Source organism: Salminus brasiliensis, chromosome 6 (genome assembly GCF_030463535.1).
Source record: "Salminus brasiliensis chromosome 6, fSalBra1.hap2, whole genome shotgun sequence".
Lineage (NCBI taxonomy): Eukaryota > Metazoa > Chordata > Actinopteri > Characiformes > Bryconidae > Salminus > Salminus brasiliensis.
Genome location: NC_132883.1, coordinates 10687012 through 10702451, shown reverse-complemented (window position 1 = coordinate 10702451; position 15440 = coordinate 10687012). Strand labels below are relative to the sequence as shown.

The following is a 15440-nucleotide window of genomic DNA, read 5'->3' as shown; positions in this document are numbered from 1 at the left end:
TGGATGAGTGAGATCCAGAGATAGACCTGATCACTGATCACACTGCCTCTACAAACACCCCCCCCCAACACACACACACACAAACCTCCACCATCAATCTGTGGATGCAACCCAAGCTCCTAAAGACAAAACAGCAGGCCGATCCATTGCCTGAGGAGCAGTGAGGGGAGGGTAACCATGGTAACTCCTGTCCCGGGGCAGTGACCAGATGCTTGAGTGAAAGACAAGGATTTTTATCCCTTTTATTTGTGAAAGGGTCCTGAGGGGGGGGGGGGGGGGGGGGGGACTTAGCAAGCGCAACCTGTAACATTTCACTTGTTGATAACTGACCACGGGAATAAACTCTGTGGTCTTTAAGCTTTATCAATACTATAATTATTCACTACACTAGCCTCACTTTAATATATGCCTGGCAAGTGGTGGGGCCTGCTGTAATAGTGAACATTAGGACTTTTTAGTGGACACTGACAGTGATATATATATATATAGATATATAATAATAAATAATTTAGAGACACAATATGAAGGGTTGGAAGAAATAACCTCTTAGCAACCTTATAATCTCTTAGCAACCTATCTAATCTTCTTTCTGCTCCTCTGTCCTGTGTGTTTGGTTTTGTAATCTCTATGTAAAGCGACCTTGGGTATTAGAAATGCACTATGTAATTGCAACTTATTATTATTATCATTATCATTATTGTTATTGAATAAAATGAACCTTCTGTAAATGGGCTGTGATTAGCTGGCAATTTACATGAGAATGATAATGCAACAACTGGGCCTGATTGATTTTAGTGCACATTATACGAACTAGACAATATATATATATATATACATATATATATATATATATACACTTTTTTTTGGGAGGGGCTTCCACATCTATCTTTCTCTAGGATAGTTGCATAGTGTTGCATTGCATAGCAGATCAAATTTAGTCTTGTTATCTAGCAGGATTGTCTTATTCTATTGGTTGCTAATGTCCTGAAACAAGCGTTATGTAAAGTTATTTACATTATATAACCACAATTATCTGTCAGTACCATAAAAATGATTTAAAACCAGTAAAACATTTTGAATTAGGTTACAATGTTTCATAATATACTTACAGCAGTTATAGCTTATAATCAGAAATATTAGGTATATTAACTAGGTGCTTACCAAGATATTTAACTTTGTTTGGTATTAGAAAATGAATAATAATTATTATTGTTTGAGCATCAAAATAATTGATGAATGACAGTTTCTTTAACAACAAAATCAATTTATCTGTAACATTCATTCATTCATTTATTAATCATCCTATCTCTGTCCTGGTCAGAGTTCTGTTGGAGTCAGAATCACTGGATGCAAGGCAGAACTATCCTCTCTACAGGGCGCCAGTTCATCGCAAGGTACTACACACACTCATGCGCTTACACACCTGCACCTAAAGGGCATTTTAGCATAGCCAGTTCACCAAGCATGTGTTTTTTTTAGGAGAGTACCTGGAGGAAACCTACACAGACACGTGGAGAACACACACTAAAGCACATAAACAGTTTGAGCCAATGAATGTGCTGCCTAATGCATTGTAGTCAAAACCCTTGAACAGATGCTTGAGCTTCAAGAGGCCCTACAGTAGAGTCCCAATGTGTTTTCCCTTCTTTTCCTTTTTTCCTTTGGCTATTTATTCTTCATGCTTGCATATAATTGAAATGAAAGAAAGAATGTGTCTGTGTGTGTGTGTGCTTGTGTGAATGCTCTGTTGCGCCCTATTCACAGCTAGATCATCAAAAGAGTTGGTTCACAGCGGGGTGAAATTCAGGTCAGAACACACCACCTGAGTTCAGTGCAGCAGCAGATCATGGTGTCCCTGTGTCACACCACTGAAAAGGACGCTTCCACCTCTTTGCTTTTAATATCGCTACTGCAGGTGCATTTTACAGCGTGCAGCTTCTAGTGCATGAGTCACCCTGGAATTGAACACAGTGACCTTTCTAACCGAAATGACACATACACACAAAAGATGAAAAGCGATTCTATAGGACGCTGGCACTCCATTACGTTCTTCCCGATTGGTTTTCAAATGTAGGTGCAGGGTTGCCATGTGTTTTTGCCACTTTAAATATTACTCTTTCAGGTTGGAGCAAAATCTGCCCAAACCTTTCATTTTAAGACAAGTGGTAATGCAGAGTGGGCTTGGATATGTCCAAAACTACATACTGCCATACAAAATAGTTTATCTTAGTAGTACATCACCATTAGTTATTATTGTGCCATGGAAGCCCTTTCCTGTCAAAGTTGGATGTTCTTGGCCATGCTGACTTACAAAAGCCACCATACAGGCCACAGTCAGACTTATGAGACTAGTGTACACCTAACTGCCATTTGTGCGGAAGTCAGAGGGCAGTATTGAATCAAAGCAAATCCAGAATCAATTCTAACTGTGTTCAAGTGGGATTCTCCACTTCATCTAAAATCTTCAATAATCAATGTGATCTCATCAGCAACACATTACAGACTTCCAGATAGTAAAATGAGCTGTTTTGGACACATTTAGACAATACTGAGAGGGAAGGAAAGACATGGAAAAAGACATAAGAAGACGTAAGATGTAAGAAGGAATTTTAGACCAGTTGTAGCGCATTTCTATTTATTATGAAATGTTGACACATCATAAAGAGCGGTTTGCAATTTATGTATTTCATATTTTAAGTTGTATCAGTGTTGTAAATTGTAAGTATGTGACTTTGGGAAGGGTGAAAATGCCCAGATGTGGTTTTACAAGCTTTTTTACAACCCTGTTATTTTACACACTGATTTTCCGTTTATGGTGAAAAAAAAAGTAAAGCTCTGCTTTTATTGGCTGGGTTACGGCACCATGACAGATCACAGTAGCCGTGTAGCATAGTCTATAACAAAATGATTTTTTTGTAACTATTCCCATGTTTTACAACATAGTTTACTATCTGATGTGCAGTTAACTAGCTGATGAGAGTGTAGGCATGTATTTATATAGAAATATATACATTACATATGCTGTGTATATTTGAAATCTATATACCCACCATAAATGTACATCAGTATGCATATGAGAGAGAGAGAGAGAGAGAGAGATGAAGAGAGAGGGAGAAGCAATAGAAAAGGAGAAAAGGGTGCTCCAATCACTTAATTAAGTGCAGAATCTCCCAACAAGAGCCGACTGAATTTAGGGCTGTCTCTTCTTTGCTTTGCGTGTGAGCACAAAGGGCCAGCGGCCATTCAGGCACAAAAGAGGCAATGATGGAGCAGATGCCGACATCATCCCATTAAATGAAGCCAACCATTCAGAGAGAAAGAATGAGGATCACAGTCACTCTACACCCTACACCAGCAACCTGCTAAAAAGAGGTTTTTACTCACACTTACACCTACACACACACACACACACACACACACACACACACACACACAAGAGCAAGACCCTCCTCATTAGCCCTCATGCTGCTCATGAAGATTTAGCTCATTAAATAAGCCCTCTGTTAATTACTGTTTACAAGTTTGGGAGCTCTGGCCTTTTACTTCATTGAGGTTTGAGAAGGTTAAGGCCGTAAAGGCCGTTCAGACTAGTCTACCATGCAGATGCGAAACTCAATAAATCATCTGTTGCTGCTAGGTTGTGTTCCAGATCCACCAGTGGAGCTCAGCTCGGCACAGCAGGAGGTATGTGGGCTTGTCGGCTGGGAATGAGCCTACAGCGAAGCTGACTGCTCCGGCAACACTGCAGACTTGTCAAATGGACGGTAACTAATGGAAGAACAGAGAGAGAGCTGAAGCTTTGCTGTTAGTTATTGTCGTTCTGTCTCCGTTCAAGCAAAGACAAATTCAGTGCATCATCACATTACCCTGTCAAAGCCTTTAAAGCAGGGGAAGATTTGAAGAAGAGTAAGGTACGCGTAAAAAGAATGACATAGTCTCGTGCCCCGAATGTGAAGATATTGTTGTTCATGGTGGTGACAGCTTTATTGAGACTCTATGCTATGAGACTGTGAGTTTTATAGAGACTATATGCTCGTAACTGCTGGTCCGTGGCCAAACAGAGCTAAAATCACAGCATCTACCCCACTGAATCAGCTCTGCTCGAGTTCAGTATTAAGTCTCAATCTTCTATCCCTTCGCTTTCAGAATCTGAAGTGGCACCTCTTCTCCGCTCCCCCTCTCTGCACACCGCATTCGCAGTATCTTCATCATATCCGTCACTCTTGATTTGCCTAGCTTCTTCGCTCTTCTTTCCATGCGCCTCTGTTTTCCTTTATGCGTGAGCGCTGGCTGATTTCGCAGATTGATGAGCCCCCCGTGTCGGAGCGGGCCACTTTGGCAGATTGACGTCAGCGGTGTCTTGCTCTTCTAAGAAGCCAATCAGGGCTTGTTAGAGGCCATTAGGTGGAGACGGGCGGGCCTGACACCCACTTTCACATACAGTGTAGGTCAAGACAGTCTTGCCATAACAGTCATTAGTTATGGCTATGCACGTGTGCCACATAATACACCACAGTGGTCTGGAAGGTTGGGACACCTGTTGGGTTCCAAACCATGTCCGTGCCTTCAGCATGCTCTTTAAATCTGAGCTGAGGAGAAAAGCTCAGGTGTGTATGTCTGATGTGATCATTAAGCGCTCCGCAGTGGCATATCCAGGTCGGCCCTTGTTCTGCTGAGTCTTAGATGCATGTGGTTTCTCAATGATGGCAGTGTTCTTCTTCCTCATAGGAAGGGAACACTGTGTGCTTGGTGTGATGCACATACTATAACTGTAACTGTGACACCAGTAGAGTGAACTTTGCCTGAAGAGTGACCTTGACTTATAAGAGTATATGTGTAGTGCACGTTTGAGGATTTTACCAGTTTTTAAGAAAATTAAAACATTTAAAAAGTCCAACCGGCACGACTCACATTGCTGTGAGCTACCATACAAATAATATCAGGTCAGTGGTGGTGCTATGGTGGTTTCTTCCGTTGAGGGATGAGCTAGAGGGGGTTGATACATTGTGCAGCAGCAGATGGGCTACAGTCAGTAATTGTAAACCTTCACCTGTAAAAGTGCACCTATATGGTAGGTGTAACCAGCAAAGTGGCCAGTGAGTGTAAATTGCACAGATGAAATGCTGATCCTATAATTTAGACCTATAGCTGTTTGAAAATAAACTGCAAATTAAGCACTTTATATCTGTTTATCAATTTAAAGCAAAAGTTTAGTTTAAATAGACAAAATCAATATTTTAAAGCTTCAAATCAAAAGCATATCAAATTAACCCCAAAAAATTACAAATCAGGCCAACTTCAAATGATAGAGTAATGGATTAACTCCACAATCTGTAACTCTAACAAAAAATGTGCAGCCAAAATTGAAATATAGATATGAAACAGATGTTTAGTCCGTGTCTCCTCCTTTTTTTTATTGACATCTATATGTTAGGACTCCCCCATCACTGGGCCTTCTTATTCTCGTACTGCTGACCATGGAGGACTGTGGTTTTGACGTGACTTGAATTTCCTGTCTTTTGACAAGCAGGTAGTTAGACAGTTGCACCACCATAGAGCTGTCTGTGTTTGAGAAAAAATGGAAAGATAAATTTGCTCAGAAATGTTTTTTTTTATGTAGCGTAATTTCACAGCTAGTCTAGCTGTCTGCTCCTCAAGTGTGAGGAGATCAGAAGTTTAAATCCCAGCATGGGTTTCAGCACTCCATTGTCAAAAAAACCCTGTCATGTGATAGGGGACGTTCTAGACTATACTGTAAAAAGTGGTTCAGCCTTTCAATCTAAACAATTGCTTAATAATAACTAGGAACTGCATTTATTCAACTCAAATAAGTACTTACAATCAGAGGCTCCACTTAAACTGTATTGTTGACTGAGATGCAAAACTGAATATTGTGAGTTAAAGAAAATTTATGACTAACTAAACTGAATTAACTCCAAAAAACAGTGTTTACAGTGTTAAATTTCATTTGTCAGACTGTTCCTTTAAATATCTCAACAGTACAAGGTGTACTAATTATGTCTTATAAATATTGCCTGTAAAAAGAAAACTGCACAGCTTCTTACCAGTTTAGGGATTTCCTTTGCGCCCTTTATGAGAAGGCCGAACCAATGTGCGCTCATAAAACATGTGCAACATTTCCATGTGAATGTAATCGGAGCTCACATCCTTCAACTCCTATGGCAAATTCCTCTTCAATTAGCATATGTAGGGTCTAATTTTACATGCTGTCAGGACGATAAAGATTAAAATTAATTAATTCTGTAATTAATTGGCTACGCATAGTAGGGCAGACATCTTGAGGGCACGGTAGGGTAGAGAGGGGAAGGTACTCTGGTTTAGAGGGTTAGTAGCAGCGGCGTGTTTCAGCGATGGAGCCAGTGTATATGTACATGTGAGTGTGTGTGTGTGTGTGCAGTCTGAGGAATGGGGAGTGTTTAAATGTTGAAATCGTTATCTCTCCCTCTCTCTCTCTCTCTCTCTCTCTCTCTTTCTGTGTCTGGCTGTGTGTGTGTACAAATCGCGTGGGCAGCCTCGGCTGCTCGGTGGGAGAGATGTCAGGGTATTCTGAGGATACGGCGATGAGGAGGAGGAGGCTGGAAGGCAGTGAGAGGATGCACAGCTTGTAAGAAGTGGCCGACATAAACTGTGTCACTTCATTGGAAAACAATAGAGGACAGGACACGGACCACCCCCCCCCCTCCACCCCTCCACCCCTCCACCCCTCAAGCCACATGGCTTTATTGTCTGTCTCTCTCTCTCTCTTACTCTCCTCCCAGCCAAGTGAATGAGTTGGGGGGTGGGTGGGTGGGGGGGTTGGGGTGAAAGGAGGAGGTGGGATGAGTGTCAGAGGGGGGTCTGCCCTCAACCCCCCCCCCAACACCACCCCAGTCTGCATGTGTATGTGTGTATGTGTGTGTGAATGCACAGACGGTTCGGTAGTAATTTGATGTGTGTCCCAGGGGACGTTTGATGGATTAAAGCTAAGCAGCTCCATTGCTGTGTACCACCTGATCTCTCTCCCACTGCCGCCCCATATAAGCCTGCCTGACTGCTGATCTCAGCTAGTCTCTCAGTCTCCCTCTCTCTTCCTCTCTCTCTCTCTCTCTCTCTCTCTCTCTCTCTCCCACTCTCTCACCTCTCTCTGTCTCTCCACTCTCTCTCTCTCTCTCTTTCTTTCTGTCTCTCTGCCTCTCTTTTTCTTTCTCCTAGCGGCCCCCACTGCAGCCCGGGAGCTATCCAGTGCTGAACGCGTGTATTTTTCTTTTTTTTTCATTTTTTTGTTCTCCACGACCAAGGAGAGAGAGAGAGAGAGAGAGTGAGCGTGTACATGTGTGTGTGTGTGCATCGTACAGTAGCGGCGCACACACACACAGCATCGCATCGCATCATCCTCCGTCGCCTCTCCTCCTCTTCTCTCGCCTTGCTCTCCATCTCCTTTATCTCCATCCCCAGCTTCTGTTCGTCCCTCCTGCTTTCTCTTCTTTTTTTCTTTTCTTCTTTGCTGGGAGGTCAGGCCCTTTATTAAGTTGACCGTACGGATTTACGCTCCAGCTGCTGCTGCTGCTGCTTGTTTTCTCTTCTACTCCAGGAATCTGATTTTTTTTCTTTTTGGTCACATTTTCTTGCTTTCCGCTCGACGCCCATGCGTAGTGCTTCTCGCGTGTGTGTGCTGACCGTGCGTGAATCATGCCCCGCTCCTTTTTGGTGAAGAAGATCAAGCTGGATGATTTCTCCTCGTCTCCCGTGGTGGCATCTAACCATCATCATCATCATCACCACCACCACAGCCATCATCACCATCATCACCTGGACGACTCCTTCACTTTCACCCGCTCCATCACAGACTCCGTAACCAGCTTGGGCGTCCGGCTCAGCGAGAATGGTAAGTGTGTGTTTTGTATGCGTGTGTGTGTGTGTGTGTGTGTGTGTGTGTGTGTGTGTGTGTATTCATGCATGCGTGCGTTAGCCTCCATGGCCGTCTGAGAGAGCGCTTTATACAACTACACGCTCAATACCTTCACACTCCCAGCTACAAGTCTCTGGTCAGCCAGCCCTGTTGGAGCAGGAGATATCTGGACATCTGCAGCATAGCGGTCCAGTCCCAGGGTTTGTGAGGAATGGCAGCGCGGTGGTTTCTGGAGACTAAACCAGGCTTTCTTTTTTTTTCGCACGACGGCTGAGAATTATCACCAGATGTTCCGAAAAGCCTGGTGTTTTGTTGTTGTTTTAGGATCCTAAATAATCCTTAAACCCCCTTCCCCTCACCCCCCCCCCCTTTTTTTCTCCCCCCTTTCTCCTCCTCCTGCCCTCCCTGTTTGCCCCCCTGGCCTCAGACTTTTGTGTGTTTTTGACTCGGGTGATGTAGGCACACAATCCAGGTCACAGAGAAGCGATCGGCTTATGTAAATAAGGCCATGCGACAGGGGCTGATAGTGGGCTTGTTTCGCATCGGCGGCTAATGCTAGGCTTAGGCTGAAGCCCGTCTCCCTTTGTGGACGGACTCCTTTGGCTGAGAGATCCCAGCGGCCACTGTTTGGAATGAAAGATTCCTGAGGCATGATTGGATGATGCGTTTGTCCTTAGCTCGTAATGCCCTTGAGTTTTTGCCACCGTCCAGTCCAACCCCCCACCCCCTTCTCCAGTGTGCACATTATCTCTCTCTCTCTCTCTCTCTCTCTCTCTCTCTGTCTCTCTCTCTCCTCTCTTTCTCTTTCTCTCCTCCCCCATCCTTCTTTCCTCCACATCTCTCTGTCTGTCGCTCTCTATCTCCTACGTTGCAACATATGAAACCAAGTAGGGGGGCAGGATTTCAGTCAGCGACGCCACAGGACACATTCAAGTACAGTACAGAACAGCCGAAGGGGATGAGAGGGTGGTGGGGGGAAGGGGAAAGGGGGCGGTGGGGTTACAGGGATGAGGGGTGAAAGATATAAAAGGGAAGGAGAAATAGGAGAGTGCTTGGCGCGAGCAGTATTGACTGGACCATCGTGTACAGGGTACAGTGTAAACATGCAGCGCGCTGTCTCACACAAAAGGACAAATACTGTGGCACGCAAGGACAAATAGCATCACAGATGAGTAGGCTGGGCCCGTCCAGCCAGAGCCAGACATGCTAAGCAGGAGGCGTCCGATGGCCCCTGAGCACCCAAACACACGCGCATACATACAGTACACACGCACTCACACTCTCTCTCTGTCCCTCTGTGGGCAGATTTGGGCAGCAGATGTCCACTCCCCTTCTGTTGTGTTATGATGTTTTTCGGAGATAAGCTGATAGGGAGATTTAGGGAGAGCATGAGAGCGGGAGAGAGAAAAGGAGAGGAGACAGAGGACAGCTTAGAAGAAAGTGATGCTTGCCCACCTGTTGCAAAACAGCAGACATTTATGTGACTCATTGTGTTTGGATTTATGGTGGGTTACAGAAGGAAGTGGCTTGGCAGGTTGGAGAATCCATCATCGCTCTCGTTTGGGTGTAGGGAGATAGACTGCTCTGTTAAATAGGCTGAAGAACAATGGCAAATGACATAAAGGCTGTTTAGAAAGAAGAAAGCTGGTATTGTTAACTTTATTTTGAAAATACACGACATTAACAACAGCTTTTATTTTCAGTTATTTATTTATTTATTTATTTTTAACATGAGACTGGACCCAGCTTTGTCCCAATATACACCACCTATTTTGCTCTCAGTCTCAGTAATGACTGCTGCGTCAGCACTATCATGCAGCTCTGCGAGCTCAGCGGAAACAAAGGAGGCAGCGCAAGCAGCTCCATCAGAAAGCTGCTTCCGTCTCCACGAAAAAGGGGGAAGCAGAGGTTATGCTGTGGAAGAAAGACAGGAGGGCATGGAGGGCATTTCTGGGGATTAGGGGAGTTGAGGAGTCAAATGGTGAAGCCTTAGTCTCACACAGTGATACAGTGACTGACACACACACACACACACTCGTGCATATGTACATGCATTAATCAGCATTTTTTTATTTTAGAAAAACAAGCAAATCACATGTTTTAAAAAACATTTCTTTAGATTTCATTTCCTAAAAATTTCCAAACCCAAATGAAAGTCTACAGATTCAGAGATGTGAACGTGTTCCGGGCTGGTTTAATGAAAATGACACAATGATATTTTGATGTAAAAATGTTAAAAAGGTAAAAAGGTCAAATATATGATGTAGTTGTTTAGTGGTGTGCCCATGGTGATGATACAGCCTTCACTGGAGTAGATAACAGCATCTCAGTGTAGTCTATTGGCTTTGTTGACGCTGTATGCAGAATAGGTTTTTTGTGTATTAAGTTGTCATTAGGTTGACCATTAATCTCACACAGTAGAGTTGTTATTGCAAAACATTAAAATAAATCTTAAAATGGGAAAAATATGCGAAATATTTAAGTGCAGGAGGACAATTGTGGCGAGACGAGTGTGGCTGCTTAGCAGGGTCTGATGCCCCACCCTCTGCATGTGGCAGATCGAGGCAGAAAGTGTTGCATACTCCGGAGCGCAACAGGAACTTGTGGAATGCTCTACTGAAATGCCGTAGCAGACAGACTTAGAGCTTGTCTAGTGTTTTTTATCTATTTATTTTCATGTTTTCCGTTACATAGAACATATAACACAGAACTGCCTCTGCAGGCTTAAAATTATAGTGAGCAAATATGAAAACCCCCCACACACATACACACACACACACACACATTGCATTTTTTTACTTTTTGACATAAATTCAATCTGGCATTTGTTCTTCACACTGCATTGACTTCATTTACATTGACTTCCATTGAAAGAAAAGAAGGTTTTTGCCTTATTCTGTAAAGTTGCCATTTTGAACATACAAGGTTTTTGTGTGAGAACATTTTCACCTAGATGTTCATATATATGACTCTCCGGTTTCAAGCTTTATCAGGTTGTTCTGTAAAGATGGAAATAACAGCATGACTGTTGTAGATCATTGAAATTCTGCATTAGAGGCGTAACAGGGTGGTGTGTCAATCCTGTTGTCCTTCTCTATCTGCAATGGAAAGCTGAGGAGGTTTGTGTTTACAAGCACACGTCACATAAACATACCGCTGCGTTATGTTGAGGGAGAGAACTGTCATTTTATATCTGGCCCGAGTGCTTAGCAGAACTGAACAACTGGTTGTGTAAGGAGTAAATATTCTGGACGCTCTGATGAGAAGCAGCAGCCCTCAAGCTGCCTGTCGTAGTGGCCATCCTTCACGATTCCTCTGCGGACAGCGCTTTGAAAATTGCTCTTCATGTGAGGACCTGCTGAAGTGGTGAGCATTAAGAGTGCTTTAACTGCTTGGCTAATGACCCAGGACCCTCCAAGGCCCTTCAGCAAGCTTACCGCAGCAAATGAGTTTTTTCCCCCACCCGTATTCAGACAAGCCCTGCTTATCAGCAGCCTGGTTATCAGTATGAACTATCTGTGAGCCATTTGTGAGTCTTGGTCATTACCCAATGCTAGTGCTGAAAGTGGGCCACTAAACCAATCCCAGTGCAGGGGGTGGGGCTTAACGGAAGCTTTCTCTCTTGTTTACTGGTGGACTGTTTTACAGCAGATAGGCTATTGATCAGTGCCCCCAAAAACTTTGAATCTCATTAAAAAGGCAGTCGATACTTAATTTGCAGCGCTTGCTGCATTCAGGGCTATGGGATGATTTTCCCTCTGCGAACGTCTACCGATCACATTCAGTCTTATAGCGGATTTCTCACTTTTCTAGGTTTTATCGTGATGAATAGTTCTACAGCTGTTATGTTAAAAAGCTTCAGATGGACAACTGCTTCTCTCTCTCTCTTTCTCTCTCTCTCCTTCTCTCCTGTGTGCCTGGCGGTACTTCAGAGAGGGCTGTTATAAAGATAAGAGAGTGGAAAAGAGTGATAAAAACTGTTTAAGCTATAAACTACACCACCACATGAGCTACATCCCTGGATGTCAGTATAATGGAGAGACCAATTAAGCATATAACTACACATATTTGCACATATATTCATGTAGCACACAGATGTACAAAGACACACACACTTATCTATCTGCAGACATCTTGCAGTAATCTTGTCAAAGCAAAGTACCTAATCGATCAGATTACTTCATCTGAGAGCGAAAGAGAAAGAGAGGAAAAGAAAGCAGCAGGGGGTCTCTGTTCTCCCAATACGGTTAGTCTACTTAATTAGCCATTATCTCTGTGTTAAAACCCTCTGGGTCACACACCCACTCACTTTCTCTGTCTCTCTCACTCTGTCTCTCATACACACATGCTGTACTGTAATTTTTATATTACAGTGCTGTTAAAGCACCTTGACTTAAGCAGATGTCTGTAAGAAGGGTTTCATGTCCTTATGAAGAAAAACATCAGTGGCGGTTCTTGTAGTTCAGGATGGAGTTAGCTAAATGAATGATATGTAGGCCTACATTTGCTGTTAACTCAGGTCCATGCTAGTATTTTGGGCATTCTACGCCGTGTCCATATGGCAGTGGTTGTGTCTCACTTGGGCTACTGGATACCCCACCTCCACGATTTCCAGGGGTACTGCTCCGTGTCTGTTCTGTCCATATCCATAAGCTCTCACAGGACATGTACAAATACAGACGGAATGAACACAGAGTACGGACAGAAGGCTCCGTCCATATCCATATTTAACGTTGAGCAAAAATTCCAAGTTCCAAATTGAGATTCTGAAAATGTTCCTGATGACTGCATGTTGTGGTGTGAGGTCTGTTCATGTTGCATGCATGACAGTAATGTAAATATAGGCAAAATGAGGTAAAATAGCCTTAACAAAGGATCATAGTTAGCTTAACTTATTCTAAGTGATTATTCTATGGCATCACTCAAAGAACCATCTCTGAGATCAGACTGGGACATTCCTAGTATAAAAGGTCTGGGTACGTCTTTGTTAAACCTGACCCTGTCTCTGTGTCTAGGCTACATCCAGGACTACATCAGTCCCTCGGCATATCAGGGCGAGAAGAAGCTGGAGCTTAAACTGGCCTCGGCCGTGTCCGACCCTCTATATGCTCCGGTCAGCAGTGGAGGAGAGGAGTACTGCGAGCCGGACCTGGAGCAGCCCGATAGCCCTCAGTCGGGCCTGACCGCACGCGGCTACTACAGCGGGGAGGCAGAGAGCCTGAGTGACGGATACACCACCGCAGACGCCTTCTTCATCTCGGACGGGCGTTCGCGGAGGAAAGCTGAGGCAAAGGAGGCGAAGAAGGGCGCGGCAGAGGCTAAGGAGGCCAGCAACGGAGGCCCCAGGCACACGTGCAACGAGTGCGGCAAGACGTATGCCACGTCGTCCAACCTGAGCCGCCACAAGCAGACGCACCGCAGCCTGGACAGCAAGATGGCACGCAAGTGCCCCACCTGTGGCAAGGTGTATGTGTCCATGCCGGCGCTGGCCATGCACATCCTGACGCACGACCTCAAGCACAAGTGCAACGTGTGCAGTAAGGCCTTCAGCCGGCCGTGGCTGCTGCAGGGACACATGCGCTCACACACCGGAGAGAAGCCCTTCGCTTGCGCTCACTGCGGCAAAGCCTTTGCTGACCGCTCCAACCTGAGGGCCCACATGCAGACGCACTCAGCCTTCAAGCACTACCGCTGCAAGCGCTGCGACAAGACCTTCGCGCTCAAGTCCTACCTGAACAAGCACTATGAGTCGGCCTGCTTCAAGGGCTCTGGGGACGAGGACGAGTCCGGCTCCGAAAACTGATGGAGGGAACTGACGAGGACGAGAAGTCGCAACCTTCGTCCTGTTTGAAATTCGGCAGGAAGAGTCAGGAGACTGAATCTTGTTTATTCGCGCACGTCTTCTCCAATCGACTCCAGAAGCCCTTCACTGACCCTTCGCTTCCTTCAAAACACACACTCACATTTGCTCACTTTGGAGAAAGTAATGCATTGAATCGACTTGATTCCACATCAATACATTTGACCAGTAGTGATGCACGATTTGACATTGTCTCGATGACAGTGCAAGAGATGGCCTGGAATTGGCCACAAGATCTTAATTAACAGATATTATTATTATTATTATTATTATTATTATCTTATAATCAGCTCCATCCCTGTATATTACATCTGAACAATTAGTGCTAATGTAAGCAGTACAGTATGCAGATGTAATATACTGTATTGATGTGGAAACAACGTACATATTGAAATCATTAAAATTCAATGTGTTTCATTTTCCGGGACACGACAGAACAGACAAAGATGAAGCCTTTGTCTTCTCCGTTCCGTCCCAAAATAATCCCATCCTTCGTGCACACACACCCGCGCACACACACACACACATGAAAAAGCACGAGGAAGCAAAAGAAATCCAAACATTCGTCTTCTCTATTTAACTCCAACACCCTTCACTAACCCCTTCCCTCTTTTTTGCACACACACACACACACACACACACACACACACAAACATACAAAAACACACGCAAATAAATGCGCCTTTCCCCTCCCCCCCCCTTTTTTTAGAAAGCAATATTTTCACTGAGATTAACTTTGGGAAAAACAAGGAAAACAATAATGACCAGACAATAATGAATAGATGCTGGATTTTTTTCTTCACTATGGTTGCTAATTGTCTACAGATACATGGCAACGTACTTTAAGACTCTCTCTCTTTCTCTCTCTCTCTCTCTCTCGCGCTCTCTTACACACACACACACTCTTATTATGAGGCCTGGCATGTGAATTTTTATCAATGACTATAATAATATTAATAATGATAGTAATAATATTTAGATTCCTGATATTTTATAGCAAATCATACGAAAACAAACAAAAAAAAGCAAAACAAAAAAGGACAACAGTGTTCCTTGTTTTTTCTTTTTTCTTTTTTTAGAGACAAACGAGCGAAAAAATGACCTCATGTATTTTTATGCTGCTTTTTTTTTCGTTGTGCTAAGAGTTGAATTCTTTTGCAACTGCCAATTTCAACTTTTATGACAATGTCTACAATGACAGTATTTGCAAAAAATTAGAAAGGCCACTGAAAAGGTGAAAACGATTTTTCGTCACTCTTTTAATATGTTAATTCTACAAGTCTTATTTTTATATCGCCTATATAAGTCCAAATTCTAGCTGTTTATTTATTGTCTTTTATTTTTGTGCCAATCACCCCCCACACCCCCCCCCCCAACCCCGATAACTTATCAAAAAGCAATCTTTTGGGAATGCGGCTGTGGTGGAGAATGCGGTCTTTGCTTCGGTATCGGCCTCATCGGGAGCTACACCAAAACAAACCTGAAGGACAAATGATTAAAAGTGACTAAGGCAAACTTAGCTCAAAGACACTTGTGGTTTAAAACCTGTTGCTCTCATCTCGGTCCTGTTTGACAGGATGCAATATCTCAGTATACGCAACGTTCTCGTGGCAGCGCTTCACTTCACAAGGACTCTAATGAGGACATTTAGCAGAATTCAAGTCAGAAGAG

The 15440-nt window shown here is 43.8% G+C and overlaps 1 protein-coding gene and 1 long non-coding RNA gene across 2 annotated transcripts; both read left to right on the top strand.

The window, feature by feature from the left end:
• The first annotated feature begins 2986 nt into the window (after positions 1-2986).
• Positions 2987-4304, top strand: LOC140556796 (uncharacterized). The gene is made up of 3 exons (XR_011979762.1): positions 2987-3372; positions 3638-3764; positions 4147-4304. It is a non-coding gene; the product is annotated as an uncharacterized lncRNA (long non-coding RNA).
• A 2637-nt stretch (positions 4305-6941) lies between these two features.
• On the top strand, positions 6942-15149 carry scrt2 (scratch family zinc finger 2). The gene is made up of 2 exons (XM_072680865.1): positions 6942-7885; positions 12925-15149. The coding sequence occupies exons 1-2, from the start codon at positions 7690-7692 to the stop codon at positions 13710-13712; spliced, it is 984 nt and encodes a 327-aa protein (XP_072536966.1). The 5' UTR covers positions 6942-7689; the 3' UTR covers positions 13713-15149.
• Positions 15150-15440: the final 291 nt, after the last annotated feature.